At 33.0% G+C, this 15713-nt stretch overlaps 1 protein-coding gene across 4 annotated transcripts; it reads left to right on the top strand.

Moving 5' to 3' along the window:
• Positions 1-3462: 3462 nt before the first annotated feature.
• On the top strand, positions 3463-15539 carry LOC108984899 (long chain acyl-CoA synthetase 9, chloroplastic-like). Of its 4 annotated transcripts, XM_018956992.2 has the most exons (13): positions 3480-3571; positions 3703-3727; positions 4439-4928; positions 5221-5301; positions 6280-6549; positions 7205-7336; positions 7479-7652; positions 7823-8052; positions 8754-8871; positions 13573-13704; positions 13810-13944; positions 14011-14217; positions 14670-15139. In XM_018956992.2, the coding sequence occupies exons 3-13, from the start codon at positions 4482-4484 to the stop codon at positions 14835-14837; spliced, it is 2094 nt and encodes a 697-aa protein (XP_018812537.2). In that variant the 5' UTR covers positions 3480-3571; positions 3703-3727; positions 4439-4481; the 3' UTR covers positions 14838-15139. The 4 variants fall into 4 exon arrangements, with proteins under 4 accessions (XP_018812538.2, XP_035542695.1, XP_018812537.2 ...); XM_018956993.2 differs by lacking the exon at positions 3703-3727 and having other exon boundaries at positions 3463-3571; XM_035686802.1 differs by having other exon boundaries at positions 3477-3727; positions 15048-15539.
• The last annotated feature ends 174 nt before the right edge of the window (positions 15540-15713 follow it).

Raw genomic sequence — 15713 nt, 5'->3', positions numbered from 1 at the left:
AATAATAATTTTAAGTAAAAATTAAATTAATATTTACAAAACATAAAAAAAAATTATTATTAAAATATATAATATTATATTATTATTTTAATTTTAAAATAGATAGTTTAATATAATTTAATATCTTCAATAATTTTAATTTTAGCTAAAATCTCAATTTGTAACCAAAATTTTGACTTGCCAATGCTTCTAAGTTTCCATGAGCATTCTCATTGGATTAGTTAAAAGCTAAATCCAATGAGAATTTAGCTATTAGGTCATAAAATCTCTCACATTGAATTAGCTATATTCCAAATATTTGGAATATAGCTACAGTAAAGTCTAAACTAATTTTCAAATTTGGAACACACTATTCATTCATCAAATCCCTTTTATATTATTTCTTTCTCTCTCTTTTTAAATCAATTATTTCTCTCTCCATTTTAAATGACAATTGAAAAAATATAATTAGAATACAATTACTAATTAATATATAATATTATGAATAGTAAAATATAATAAAATAAAATAAATTCATAATTAAAAAAATTAAAAAATTTTTAAAATTATTAATTACTCATTACTATATAATGAATAAATGGATAATCCAATTTAGAGATTTGATGTGAATAATCAAAATTAAATTTATCTTATATTATTTTATTATTATCTAATAAAAAATGACTATTCTAATATAAAAATTTATGTAAATATAAAAATTAAATGTTAAATTTATTTTATATTCATAAAAAATATACTTTAATTTAACTAATATAATGAGAGTGATCTGACACAACGGGACTCTCCCCTTTTATTGTTGGTTTGAATCTTTCTGCTGAATCTGTACTGTAGGCTCATAATTTCCTACCTTTTATTGATTTTAGACTTTTGCGCTCGCCCAAGTAGTGGAATTGTAATCATATCCAGGTCAAATGGTCAACTTTGGAACTCTGGAATGCTCCTACATAGAGCTGCTTAAAAGATTGATTTTCAACTAGATATTTTTAGAATGAGATAGAGATATAATTTTATAAATAATAATAAGAAGATGTGTGAATAATAATAAAATAATTTAAATTAAATATTTATTAAAATTTGAGAATATAATATTTTTTTAATATTATTTTTATTTTAAGATTAAAAAAAATGAAATTATTTTTTATATTTTATTTAAAATTTTTAAAAAATTTATAATAATTAATTTAAAAAAACTGTAATGAAATTGAGCATATCCAAAAAGCAATTAAAAAAGAAAAAGAAAAAAACTTGGGCGTGCTGCAGTTACTTACACTGTTAGGATCATGGAGTACAGATACAATCATACAAGGTCATGCCTGGGAAGGATTGACAAGGGAGGCAATGCATCTATGGGATTTCTACAAGTGTCAACCATCCATTTATACACGTGGACTTCACATCATGAGGCTTCGGCTTCATTTAGGAGTTCAGCGTTTATTTTTATATAGAATTAGTCTCGTTTATTTTTATAGATAAAATAAAATAAATTAAAAATTAAATAAAATTTTATTAAAATATATTTTTTAATATTATTATTATTTTAAGATTTAAAAAAATTAAAATTAAAATTTTTATTTTATTTAATTATTATTTATAAAATTATCATCTCATCTTATCATATTTTTCAATAATTTCGAATGAAATAATTTGGTCGGGATTAGGATATATGCAGAATAATTATCAAGTGAAATATTTAACAACAATGGTGCTTCGAATTAACTGTTCAACACTCCTTGTGTAGTTTTAGCTACTAAAATCAAGATATTTACAATTCTCTATTTAAATATTTTTCATAAATAGAAAATTAAAAAATGCATTATTTGTACATCGCACATAAGTTATAAGGTATTCTATTATCTAGACTTCTTTTGATTTTAAACATTCGTTACAATTTAAATGTTTCGATTCTACTTAAATGTTTTATCTAAATAAGTTACATGCTGATGTGGCTTATTGTAGTATATTAAATTACTAAATTTGTTTTAGTATAAAATAAATCTAATGCAGTATTATATTTAGGTCTTATTTGATTATAAAAATGAGATGAGATGATAAATTTATAAATAATAGTAAAATAGTTTGAGTTAAAACTTTTATAAAAATTTGGAAAAGAAGAAAGAAAAAGTTGAATTAAAAAATTATAAAGTTAAAAAAGATTAAAATATAATCTTTTAATATAATTTTTGTTGTAGTACTTGAAAAAATTGAATTATTTTATTTTATTTTTTTAAGAGTTTGAGAAAGTTGTAATAATTAAGTAATAATTAGATGAAAAAACTGAAAATTGAAAATTGGAAAATGTTTATGTTTGAATGGTATTTGAATCAATATTTTGAATACCGTACCGAAAGCTGTACCGGTCAAGGCACTGGAATGAAATATTTCGGTATCGGTACCGTTTCTTATACCATTTCGAGATAATCGATATATGAATAAATTATATATAAATATATATAAATTATATTCTAAAATAATAGTCTATATATGAATAAATTATATATAAATACACATATATAAATTATAAATAGCTTAGTTTGAATTGGAAGTAAAAAAATAAGCATGTAGTTTGAAAAAAAAAAATGAAGGCCGAAATATCGGCCGGTACAAAATATATATGATACCTGTACCGGCCGAGCGGCTGGTACGGAAAATTTCAACCGTACCGATCAGTACGGTACAAAATTAAAAATAGTAATTTAAATATTAAGATGAGATAAAGTAGTTTAAAAAGTTTATGAAATCAAACTAGTACTTAGCCGTATTAATTTATGAACTTGATTTCCGTCGTTTGAATTTAACAATAATTATTAAAACTGTAAAAAAATATAATCAATAAAATGGAATTGGGTCAGTTTGAGCAAGAGCAAGTACAGTCTTTATTTGGGGATTGTATTACAAGTATAATCAATTTTATTTTTAAAATTTTTAAAATTTATAATAATATCCTTATCAAAATGATAATTTTTTTTATTTAATGAAGAGTTTACATATACAATTTCTATTTAGAGATTGCAAATAGAATTTTTCTTTAAACAAATCAAGTCTGATCTATATTATATTAAATAATGTTATATACAGTTGTGTAAGCACTATATATTTTTTTTAAAAAAGAGACAAGTCGATTATTAAAAAATTTATCTTTTTATGTGATTAGGTTGGAAGTTTTTTAGAAATCTGGTGGTCCATAAAAACACACACCACAACCTCCAGCTTCATGAAATTGACACTTGGGATTGCCGTTCTGAGTAACCAAAGACATTGCTTTTTTGTCTCTCCTTTTGGACGGCTATGATTTGAGAATCCAAATCGGCATCCTACACTTTCCATCACACAGATTGAATGGCCCAGGTCCACCAACGAAAAACACACATCACCACGTGTACAGATTCCAGAAACAACAACAACAAATGGTCCGCAATTTACATTTTTGCCACTCTCTCTCGACCGCGTATTTATGTTATGTATATTTTGGCAACAAAAAACAGTACACAGACAGCTCCTTCTGAAACTCCAAACCTTCTTCCCTTTGATTTCTCCGCCTCAACTATCCGCCTCCAACCCTACTCCAGCACTAGTAAGTCACCGTTTTCGATCTCTGGGCCCTTTATAATCCTTTTCAAACTCTTGGTTTCCAGTTCATTGCTTGAATTCTCGCAATGCTGATCACTTGATACCTGTTTTTGTTTTTCTGCTCTTCCGCTTCAGAGCCCAGAACTGAAGATACTTTCAGGTTCACTAATTTGTTTTCTGAAATGGGTTTCCCATGTTTAGTGGTTTCCTGCAACTTATGATTCTTATGTTTTTATTTTTCCTTTTTTCTATGCGCTACTTACATTGCTTTCTCCTTGAAAATATTTGTTTTTTCTTTTTAGTATCAAGCGTATTGGATTTGTTTATATCTTGTTTTAAGTTCATGTTTGCTGTGATTATTATCTTCCCCTCTGTCCTTATATTGGCCTTTGTATATATCTGCAAGGAGTCCATCAAACTATATTGATTTTCGAAAGTTGCCTTACTATGTGTCGATTGATTGTGATATACGCGTAAGTCTCCCCCTCAAAATTTTTCATGACTCATCGACTATTTTATTCGTATTTTTTCAAGTTCATTAGCATCATAATCCAAGATATCCTCTTTCTGTAACTCAATCAGTTTGAGATATTTTACTATCTTTGAAAGAAAATGCTTATGTGTTCGTATCTAAGGTTCTATGCTGTACTCCCTGTTTCGTTTCTGAACTTATAGATCCGTTAAGATATTCAAAATTTTTGACAGGGTGGCATTGACATTTGCTAGTTCGTTGTTATGATTTACAAATATCAACATTTTAGTTGAATTTGCATTTTTATCTGATTTTTACTTGTAACATTTGGTTTTATGTTTGTCATGGACTTGGATTTTGGGTTGAATTTATCATTGAGTGGATTTAACCCTGTTTCAGGATTTAAATTGGTGGACTGTTGGGGCCATATAGCTGTCCAAATATGAGTGCCTATATTGTTGGTGTCCTTGTTCCCCTCGTTGTTACTCTTCTACTTAGGAATGCAAAGAATTCAAAGAAAAGGGGGTTGCTCGCTGATGTTGGTGGAGAACCTGGGTATGCTATCCGGAACCGTCGGTTCACTTCCCCAGTGCAAACAGCATGGGAAGGTATCTCAACTCTTGCAGAACTTTTTGAGCATTCATGCGAGCAGTACCGAGATAAGTACTTACTTGGAACTAGGGAGTTGATTTCAAGAGAGGTTGAAGTCACTGAAGAAGGAAGGTCCTTCGAGAAGCTTCATTTGGGAGACTACGAGTGGCTAACCTATGGTAGAGCATTTGAAGCTGTGTGCAACTTTGCGTCTGGTTTAGCTCAACTTGGGCACAGGAAGGAAGAACGTGCAGCAATCTTTGCTGACACAAGAGAAGAATGGTTCATTGCATTGCAGGTGCTTGTCTTATGAGTCCAGTTACATTTAGAACGGATCAGTCTTTTTACGCCTATGGAATATAATGATCCTTATTTTCAGGATTTTTGTCTATATGAAAATATGTTCTGTTGCATGTATGATTCGATTTTAATTTGTCTGCGCTATATCTTTCCAGAAGTATCTCCTCTAGTAACGTGCATCTAATGATGATGGTGGCATTACATTTCTCATAATATTGACAAAGATGCCCTCCATAGTGCCCGTGCCTTTCACAATGGTTTGATGTAACTGATACAGTTTTCAATGTCAGGGTTGCTTTAGGCTCAATGTCACTGTTGTGACTATCTATGCATCTTTGGGGGAGGAGGCTTTATGTCATTCATTAAATGAGGTTCTCTCTCTCTCTCTCTCTCTCTCTCTCTCTCTCTCTCTCTGTGCTGGTGTTTTATATTGCATTACAAAGCTGGAATGCCTTTTTAGGCACTTGACTCCCTGCTTGTATTGCCCATCCCAGAATTTAAGTTTAAACATGAAAAAAAGACAAAGCTTTGCGTGTTATCTTTTTCCCCATCTAATGGTATAACTTTCGTAAGTGAGATGTATTGCTTTCTAAATAGTATATTTCTTCATATTCGTTGTACTATGTATCACTTTTGGTATTTTAAAACGAGTAGAACTTCATTCAGAAGATTACAGGAATTTCCGGATGGTAATTGTAACCTAAGTGTAGATTTAGATGAAAACTAATCTTGCAACCTATGCACTTCTTGTTGTGCAAGGAATGTCTCCCAGGTTGATAGAAATGATATATTCTCTCACTTTTGATTTTCTTGTCTGAATCATCCCAAAAGAAGCAAACAATTCTTTTCTTTCGTGTCAAAGTATTGAGTGCCACAGGACTTGTTATTGAAAACAATCTGAAGGTTGTATTCCTATGTTCTTATGAAGAATCTAGTTACGTGTTTTGGAGACCTCATTTTTTACACTGACGCGTTTCAAACTTCTTTCTGGAAACTATCATTTTTTAATAATTATTTTCTCCACATATTAGTGAAATGTGAACTCTAGCTCCTTAAGTTTTACAAATCTCTTTTCTGAGTCGTTGCTTTCTTTATGCATGCATGGTTAAAGAGTGTCTATATTGGTGATAAACAGCTTAAAAGATGGGCTAGGCAATTAACAAGTTACTTTTCAATTAATTTATGTTCCAATTTTCTGCAGCTGGTTATTTCCTATATCCGATCCAATGAATAACTCTGGCATTTTATAAGTGGAGTTAATGTGGTAGTTCAAAACTAGTTCCTTGCCTCTTAAGTCGCATTATTACTCAATACTGATTAGTTTTATTTTTATTTTTCTTTTGTTCCAGACAGAGGTTACTACTGTGATATGTGGATGCAAAGAACTAAAGAAACTCATAGAGATAAGTGAACAACTTGACACGGTTAAACGTGTGATATGTATGGATGATGAGATCCCCTCTAATGCCTCATACGTTGAGAAGAGCAAAAGCTGGACAATTACCTCATTTGTAGATGTGGAAAGTCTTGGCAGAGAAAATCCTGTTGATGCCGACTTACCACTTCCAGCCGATATTGCAGTTATAATGTACACAAGTGGGAGTACTGGATTGCCTAAGGTTAGAAGCATCTGATTTATATCATTATTCTTCTGGTTTCTAAAAGTTTTGTCCATTGCATTTTCCTCCTTGTTTCTCTCTGTCTTTCCCTATCCACATATCTACTTGGATGGATGGGGATTAAGAATTTCCTCGGTATGGTTTATAGTTACATTTCTCTGCAATATGAGAATGGCGTCACAAGTGGAGCCACTTCTGTATTTGCTAGTTCAAGTGGAAACCAGACAATTTGAGGCAGATTGCTCATTGCTGATCTTCACAATTCAAATGGCTGGTCCACCATGATACTCAGAAAACTAGGCTTTTCCTCTTAAGGCTTTTCTTCACAATTCCCTATATATCTTTAGGCTTTTCACTGATCAAAATATTTCTTTAGGCTTTTCCTCTCAAGGTTTTTTTCTTTTCTTTTCTTTTCTTTTATTTATTGATTTATTTATTTTATCAGTGTTCCTGATATACATCTTGTGTACTTCAGTCATATCTCTTTGTGTCTTTTTAATGAATTTTATTCATGAGCAATGTTTGTCTTAAACTTGCTGATGTTAAAAAAGGCCTTCTTAGATGATAGTTAAATGCTTAATGGTCTGACAAGGGTTAATCAATTCAGATAAGAGTATCTAGTGCTAATTCACCTTTACTTTTACACTTTATACAGGGTGTAATGATGACACATGCCAATGTCCTAGCTACAGTTTCTGCCGTCATGACAATTGTTCCTGGCCTTGGAAGCAAGGATATTTACATGGCATACCTACCCATGGCTCATATCCTTGAATTAGCTGCTGAGGTACAGTGATTCTGTAAAGTGGTTCTATTGATTACTATTGAAGTTCAATGGGTATTTTGCATCCATTTATTACAGTAGGTTATTATATTCTTATTTTTCTTTCTAATGTGTCTTTCAAAAACTTTCACTCTTCTTGTTGTAGAATGTGATTGCTGCTGTTGGAAGTGCTATAGGATATGGATCACCTTTGACGCTTACGGATACATCAACCAAGATAAAAAAAGGAACAAAGGGGGATGCCACTGTGCTGTTGCCAACTTTAATGACAGCTGTCCCAGCAATTCTTGACCGCGTTCGTGATGGGGTACTCAAGAAGGTTTGTAAATTTGTTTTGCATGTATGGTACCTGCATGAATGAATGCATGGGAATTTTTAAAGGCATTTGAATGTGTGTTTGTATGCATCTGCAAATCTGCTTTTAGATTGTGTGAAACTTTTCCAAATTATAGGTGACTTCCACCACTATTGATCCCTCCAAAATTTCAGGTAAATGCAAAGGGTGGATTAGCAAAGAAGTTGTTTGACTTGGCATATGCTCGTAGGTTGTCTGCGGTTAATGGTAGTTGGTTTGGGGCTTTTGGCCTCGAAAAGGCCGTTTGGGATTTTCTTGTGTTTAGAAAGGTCAGAGCAATTCTGGGAGGTCGCATCCGCTTTGTGCTGTCTGGAGGTGCTCCTCTCTCCGGTGATACTCAGAGATTCATCAACATTTGTCTTGGGTTAGTATCCTAGCAAACTTAAGTTATCATTACATATAATTGAAATTAGGAACCTCCAAATAAAGGTATGATCATGCTGCAATCTTCAAACTTGCTATAAATTAAAAGGTGCAAAATAATTTTTTCCTACCTAGTGTAGGAGTCACTGCTTCCTTCCAGAGTATTAGACTAAGCACTCTCTTTCTCATGCACAACAAATAACATAGAGGTGTATAATGTCACGAAGAAAAGTAAACCACTGTAGAATTATGCAAACTTTCATTTCTAGTTGAACCACATTTTGAATTTTCATACACAGCTTAGATATTGAGCTCCTCCTTTCCTTTGATTTAATCCTCTGAAAGACCTGAAATCCTGAAACAGAACTAATTAGAGTCATATGAACAAGAGCATGTGATACTGAATGTCCTATTTGATGTTAATGGAAACACATCATAAAATGCATAATTACAATTTTTCTCCTTATTACTTAAACTGCTGGAAAAACCAGTAGTTACTGTCTCTATTGAAATTAGGCCATCAGGTTGGCCTTTCTAGTTGTTACCTCTATGTATGCTGAATTAAATACTATAAAAGAGTGCATTTGTGATGTTATGAGACACTTTGCTGAGAAGGTTTATATTTGACCGTGTGAAGAATAACCATCCACTATAATTTTTTTTTTATCTAATTTAACATTCTAATTAGATTGCTATTTACAGTGCTCCAATAGGTCAAGGTTATGGTCTTACTGAGACTTCTGCTGGTGCGACATTTTCTGAGGTCGATGATACATCTGTTGGTCGTGTTGGAGCTCCACTTCCTTGCTCATTCATTAAGGTAATGGATAACTAAAAGTACTTTTATCTGCTTAAATGAAAACCTTATGAACAACACATGCAAATTTTTCAAAATTTTGTGTGAATTTAAAACTGTGGCTACTGGTATGTTAGATAAATGCATTTATTCATTTCAGTTTAGTGTCAATATATCCAACTTTCATCTTCCATAGAAAATGCTTATGGAATAGGTTTTAAAGCACATGACTCCAAAGCATGAGCCTCAAGGCATGATGTAGCCTTCATACACTCGTCCTTCTTTCTTTTTAAATGACCACTGGGTGGAGTGTCTAGAATTAAAGATTAGGTCCAAGATTCAAGTTGAATCGGCCTTCCCTCATATCTCCGGGTGGGGCAAGTATTTCGATCAAATATTTGTAAGGTTGCGTACTTTCAGGAAATGTTCGAAACAAAGAATTTACAATCATAGAATGCCAGAGTCTCAGTAGATTGAGGAAAGAGAAGAGATCTATTGAGAAAAATATTTATCTTGGAGAAACTGTTTGAAGTTTATAAACTTGCAAATAAGATTTGTGTTTGATAAAATCTCGACAGTTACATCCAATCACGAACTTTTTAGACATACAGAGTGAAAGTTTTGCGGGAAAAGTTTCTTAAACAGGTGTGTCTGGTGCGTGAATTTGAGAGAAATATTGATCAAAAGCATTGAAGCTTTGAAATGGAGTTGGTATGTTGCTGATAGTTGAAACTATTGGTGCAAAGGGGCTGCAAAACAAAAAATAGTGAGAGAAAAGAGTTTGCTTTAAAGCACGTTACAATATCGCTTTCCTTAAGACAATATTTGTCCCCACCAATAACGGTATACACACGGGTTACACGCGAATTTGTCTCCAAGATACAATGAAACCCAGAACAAGTCAGTTTATCTAATTGTGTTATGCACACACGAAATTAGACTCTAGATACCCTCATATTTTTCCATTCAACCAAGATATTAGAAATTTGAGAGGAATATTGATCAAAAGCATTGAAGCTCCGAAATGGAGTTGGCATGTTGCTAATAGTTGGAACTGTTGGTGCAAAGGGGCTGCAAAACAAAAAATAGTGAGAGAAAAGAGTTTGCTTCAAGAAACGTTACAATATTCGTCCCCATCAATAACGGTACGCACACAGGTTATACGTGAATTTGCCTCCAAGATACAATGAAGCCCAGAACAAGTCAGTTTTTCTAATTATGTTATGCACACACGAAATTAGACCTCAAATACCCTCTGATTTTGCTATTCAACCAAAATATTAGAAATTTCTCTGCAAAATAAACATATCCTAATGATAAGTTTTGAAGAAATTAAAACTTTTGGGAGAGAACTTCAAAACTAGCTTGTTAGATTGTCTAATTCGTCGGCCAATGAGTTTATTTATAGATGACCAAACAATATGAAAGAAAAGAAAAGTTACACCTTTTCGTAAATCTGTACCTAATAGGTACATATATTACACCTGCTGCCAAGCAACACAACACTTGGACTTGGTCCAACGGTCATGTGCACTTCCACCAACCAGTTTGTATTGGTTTGAAACCTAGCCAATGCGTCTTTCAAGATTAATTTTTACATTAATTTCCTAAGGCACCTTGGGCACATGGGTCGCACGCCCAGACCTATGTGGGTTGACTCTTCAATGTGGCTCAAACAAAGGCATCAATGCCACTAGGCTAGATCAGTTTCTTTATAATTTCTCTCTTTCCAAAATAACTCATATCTTCCAAAATCAATCCCAAAAATGATATTAATAATAAATCTAATATATAATTATTTTGAAAATATTTTCAACAATCTCCCACCATTTTCAAAATATATCTTGATTAGAATAGGAAAACTTAGACATAAATGAAGGTGTCTTTTGGACTTGAACCTTCACATAGTGAAAAAACATCAAAGCTAAATCAGAATGACATAGTAGACATGCTTAGCGATTCTATACGATTGGCTGGATATATCTCACATATAAATTTTTTTCTTTCTGGGTAGTTCATAAAAACTGACACATGGATTGGCATTGTGTCTATATCCTTGTTTCATGAGCGCTCTAGAGACAAAGCCTAATTTGCATAGGAGGTAGCATCACTCCCGACACTCATATAGGTAGACTTATCAAAAGTGTCTTGTAACTAAACACTTTAACAAAACCATGTTATAAGTCTATTAAGAGCTTATAAGTCTGCAAAACAAAAAATAGTGAGAGAAAAGAGTATGTTCAAGAGGTACGAGTCAATGGAAGATGGCCATTTTCCTTACATGGGGAACTCGTCCACTTCCGTAGTTAGAGGCAAATGGACTATAAATATGGAATTTATCTCTGGAAAAGTTCTTACTCTCAAGGATGTGTATTATGTACCAAGTTAGAAATAATCTTGTATTTGGCAATCTTCTAAATAAGTTTGGGTTTAAATTTTTTTTTGAGTCAGATAAATTTGTGCTAACCAAAAAGGGCAATTTCGTGGGGAAGCGATATTTGAGTGAATGCATGTTCAAACTCGATATTAATAATTAAGTTAATGTTTTGCTTGATTTATATTATTTAGAACACATTAATACTAGAAGCCTAGAAATGATATGATTTAATTTATGAATATGCATGCAAACAAATAAAAAAATGTGACTTCTATATATGATTTTTCTATATATTGCTATGTTTATATAATGCATTTAAAGGGTCAAGTTAATTGGATAGTTGTACAAAACATTTTATAGTATTTGAGAAATATTATGGATTATAGTATTGAGTACAATGGGTTTTCTTCAGTTATAGAATGAAATTTCTTTCGGTTGTAGAAGGAATATGGATGCCAGTTGGGAACTGAGCATGATGATCACAAACCAATCAGTGGGTAGATATTTACCCATGGTGGAGGAGTAATCTCTTGGGATCAAAGAAGCAAGCATGCATAACTTAACCATGACAACTGAGTTTATAGCATTGACTTTTTGTAGCAAAGAGGCAAAGTGGCTAAGAAATTATTGGTAGAGATCCCAGATTTGGCCAAAATCAATGCCACCTTTATCTTTTCATTGTGACAGTTAGGCTATACTGTCATGAGCCTAAGCCATACATATAATGGCAAGTCTAGGCATATTAAGGTAATTACTCATAGATGGAGTAATTACAATTAATTTTATGAGATATTGTCGAAATTGACATATCCATTAACTAAAGAGCTTGCAAGGAATTGATGTGGGACATCAAAGTGATGGGTTTAAAGCCAAAACAATAAAATCACTAATAATGGAAACTCAACTTAGCTCTTAAACATATCACGACTTGAGTTCAATGAGCAAAGTATATTATATGTTTGTGGTTTGCAAGTACTATGATATCAAAACTAGTTTTCAAACTAATTTACCATCCCAAGGTTTGAAGTGCTTGGTACTGTAATTTACAATCTAACAAGCCAGTTTCAAAATTCTCTCTCCCAAAATATTTCATTTCTTCAAAACTTATCATTAGGATCTGTTTATTCTGCAGAGAACAAATTTTTAATCTCTTAGTTGAATAGCAAAATCTAAGGGTATTTGGTGTCTAATTTCATGTGTGCATAATGCAGTTAGACAAATAAACTTGTTTTGGGCTTCATTGTATCTTGGAGGCAAATTTGCTTATAACCCGTGTACATACTATCCGTTATTGGTGGGGGCGAATATTGTCTTAAAGAAAACGACATTGTAATGCACCTTGAAGCAAACTCTTTTCTCTCACTATTTTTTTTTTTTTTTGTAGCCCCTTTGCACCAACAGAAACACGTCTTCCTTTCTCTCAACGTTTTCACATTTTTTTAGAGTTGTCAATTTCGCAACTTTTAAAACTCATGTCCCTGGTTTCTTACTCCTACTATTTAACATGACAGTTTTATTGCTTAGCAATACTGTTATGGTTGACACTACCATGAGGAATAATTTTATTTTATAAGTAACCTTGATGAAATTAAGGTAAGGTTTGGATAGTGAGTTGAGATGAAAGTTAAACGTTGAATAAATATTGTTATGATATTATTTTTTAATATTATTGTTGTTTTGAAATTTGAAAAAGTTGAATTGTTTATTATATTTTGTGTGGGAATTTAAGAAAGTTGTAATGATTAGATGAGATGGATTGAAACTATCTTTATATCCAAACCCAGCCTAAGTGTAGCAATGTTGCAGAGGATATGCCTCAAATGCTGAGGCAAGTTCTCAAAAGCCTTACTATTGTTCTAACTCCATGATATTTTTTTGTGATACACTCACTTTGAAATTATTTTCTAATCTTAGCTTTCTTATTTATGATTTTTTTAGTTGGTTCAATTCCCCCCCCCCCCCAAACACACAAAATTTATTTCTTCTTCTTCTTTTTCTTTCCTATTGACAACTGTATATTTACATGGCAGAAGTAGTACATTAAGTATATAAGGTCATCATAGCTTGCATGGCCATTCGCTGGGGGTCAGCCTTTTTTTAAACTTTTTTTATCATCTTATAATTCTTTGTTTTGGGTACTCATCATGAAACTTTGTAAGAATTGAAATTTTTCTATGTTGACTATGATAATTATTGCAACACATATACCCTATATCTCATTTATCTGTGTAACAACAATCAATCTAATGGTATCCAATGAGAACTTTCCTTTGTGATGTACATTTTACGTGATCATTATGTTCAGGGAAGTATCTATTCATATCAACATCTGGTCTTTTCTATCTCAGTTAATTGATTGGCCTGAAGGTGGATATCTAACCAGTGATTCACCAATGCCTCGTGGGGAGATAGTGGTTGGTGGTCCAAATGTTACAGTTGGATATTTCAAAAATGTAGAAAAAACAAAAGAATTATACAAGGTAGAGTTCAAAGTTTCCATTCTGTAGCCATAGATACATTGGAAGTTGTGAATTATGCATTTCGTTTTTTTATTTGTTCATTTCTTTAATTTTTTCTTGTGAAAGGTCGATGAGAGAGGAATGAGATGGTACTATACAGGTGACATAGGGCAGTTTCATGCTGATGGTTGCCTTGAGATAATTGATCGCAAAAAAGACATAGTCAAACTTCAGCATGGGGAGTATGTCTCCCTAGGCAAGGTATGTGCAAAATGAAATGTATTTCTTCATTGAACCTTCTTCAGGGGCTAAAGTTTTTCCCTACAGGTTGAAGCCGCTCTTCTTGTTAGCCCCTTTGTCGACAATATCATGTTGCATGCTGATCCCTTTCATAGTTACTGTGTGGCTCTGGTGGTAGCTTCTCAGCATATGGTGGAAGATTGGGCTTCCAAGCAAGGAATTCCTTTTACTGACTTTGCAGACTTGTGTGAGAAGGCCGAAACGAAGAAGGAACTTCTTGCATCAATCCAAAAGGTATCTATGTTGGATCAAATCCATATGAATCTGACTTTAGCTTAATGTTTAGGAATTCAACTTCAAGTCCTGAAGAGGGTGCCCTTCTATGATTATTATGCGTTTCCTTCCCATTTTGCAACTTCAAGACTCAATACATAATATACTTGGGAGGTAATGTTTATGTCCAGCATCTGAGATGGATGGTTAAAAATTTGGGGGATTGAGTCGAAAGAGATAATGTAAAAGTTGAGTTGGCCAAGGTTTAGGAACCAGAACTCTTGGAGAGACCATCCCTGCGCTCAATACGTATTGTTTAGTATTAACTAAAAGTGGGTCTGGGACACCTCATTGTCTTTGATATGAAAAATGACATGAGTCTCAACACCTGACAACATAAACTAAAACATCCACCTGGTTCAACTTGCTTTAACTTTCATATCTTTTTTTGTTATATACTTAAATGATTACAGGAAGCAAAGCGGGCACGGTTGCAGAAGTTTGAGATTCCCATAAAAATCAAAGTGCTTTCTGAACCGTGGACTCCTGAATCTGGCCTAGTCACGGCAGCTTTCAAGATCAAGAGAGAGATTATTAGAAAGGCTTTCTCTGAAGAACTCTCTAAATTATATGCCTCATGATTCTTGGGAAAACTTGGGCTGGTTTACTTTTTCCTTCTTTTAATTGCCACCGGGGATGAAGAGGAGATGAGGTTGTTTCTGCCTTTATATTTTTATGACATGCTGGGAATCATTGTTAGGAAAAATTGACATGTATTGATTTTGGGTACTTAGAAATCAATACAATTGTCTCCAATTTTTGTCAGTGTATTTTCATGTTTATTGTTGCAGTTTCAAAAGGTAGTCCCTAGCAAAATCTGAAGATCGTGGATGTGTTACCACAGATGAATTGAACAGAATCACATACAGCAGGTTACTTTGTATCCAGTCACGCTTTCAAATATATCTTAAACTTTGTGCTTGGAAAAAAGGAAGGAACAATGTAGACAATACAAATGTGAGCAGCAGGTTACTGTGAAAGTAGGGGAAAGAGGCAAGGAGCTACCATCCAAAAACAAGGGAAATTCTCGATTGCAATGGGGTTGTCTTGCATGTTCTGACAAGGCAAGCTTTGTATTCATGTAGTTGGTGCAAGTGTTTTCTTCTTTCTTTTCCGTTTCAAATCGATGAGCCTACCACCAGCAGCCTTGGCAAAATCCTTGCAAGAGCAATCTACTCTTCCTCCTTAGATGTGTTGCACGTTTTTAATGACTTCATAAATCAATCACATTCCATTGATGTGATTGAAGATAGTAAAAGAATAATAATATTTTTCTTTCCATAGTCCATGGATAGAGACTGAACAGCTCCTTTCAGAATATTATTCCCATGTACCACTGCAGATAACTGAAAAGGTTTTAAAGAAAGGAAGATTATGGTACAGAGAAAGAGGACTGGGTATGGGAAAGGGGTGACTCAGTTTGGAAAAGACTACACAATTAGGTGGCAAGAGGGGAG

The sequence above is a fragment of the Juglans regia genome, chromosome 16, assembly GCF_001411555.2.
Source record: "Juglans regia cultivar Chandler chromosome 16, Walnut 2.0, whole genome shotgun sequence".
In the NCBI taxonomy this organism is placed as follows: Eukaryota; Viridiplantae; Streptophyta; class Magnoliopsida; order Fagales; family Juglandaceae; genus Juglans; species Juglans regia.
The sequence above is the reverse complement of the archived record's forward strand: the minus strand, read 5'-3'. Positions and strand labels throughout refer to the sequence as shown.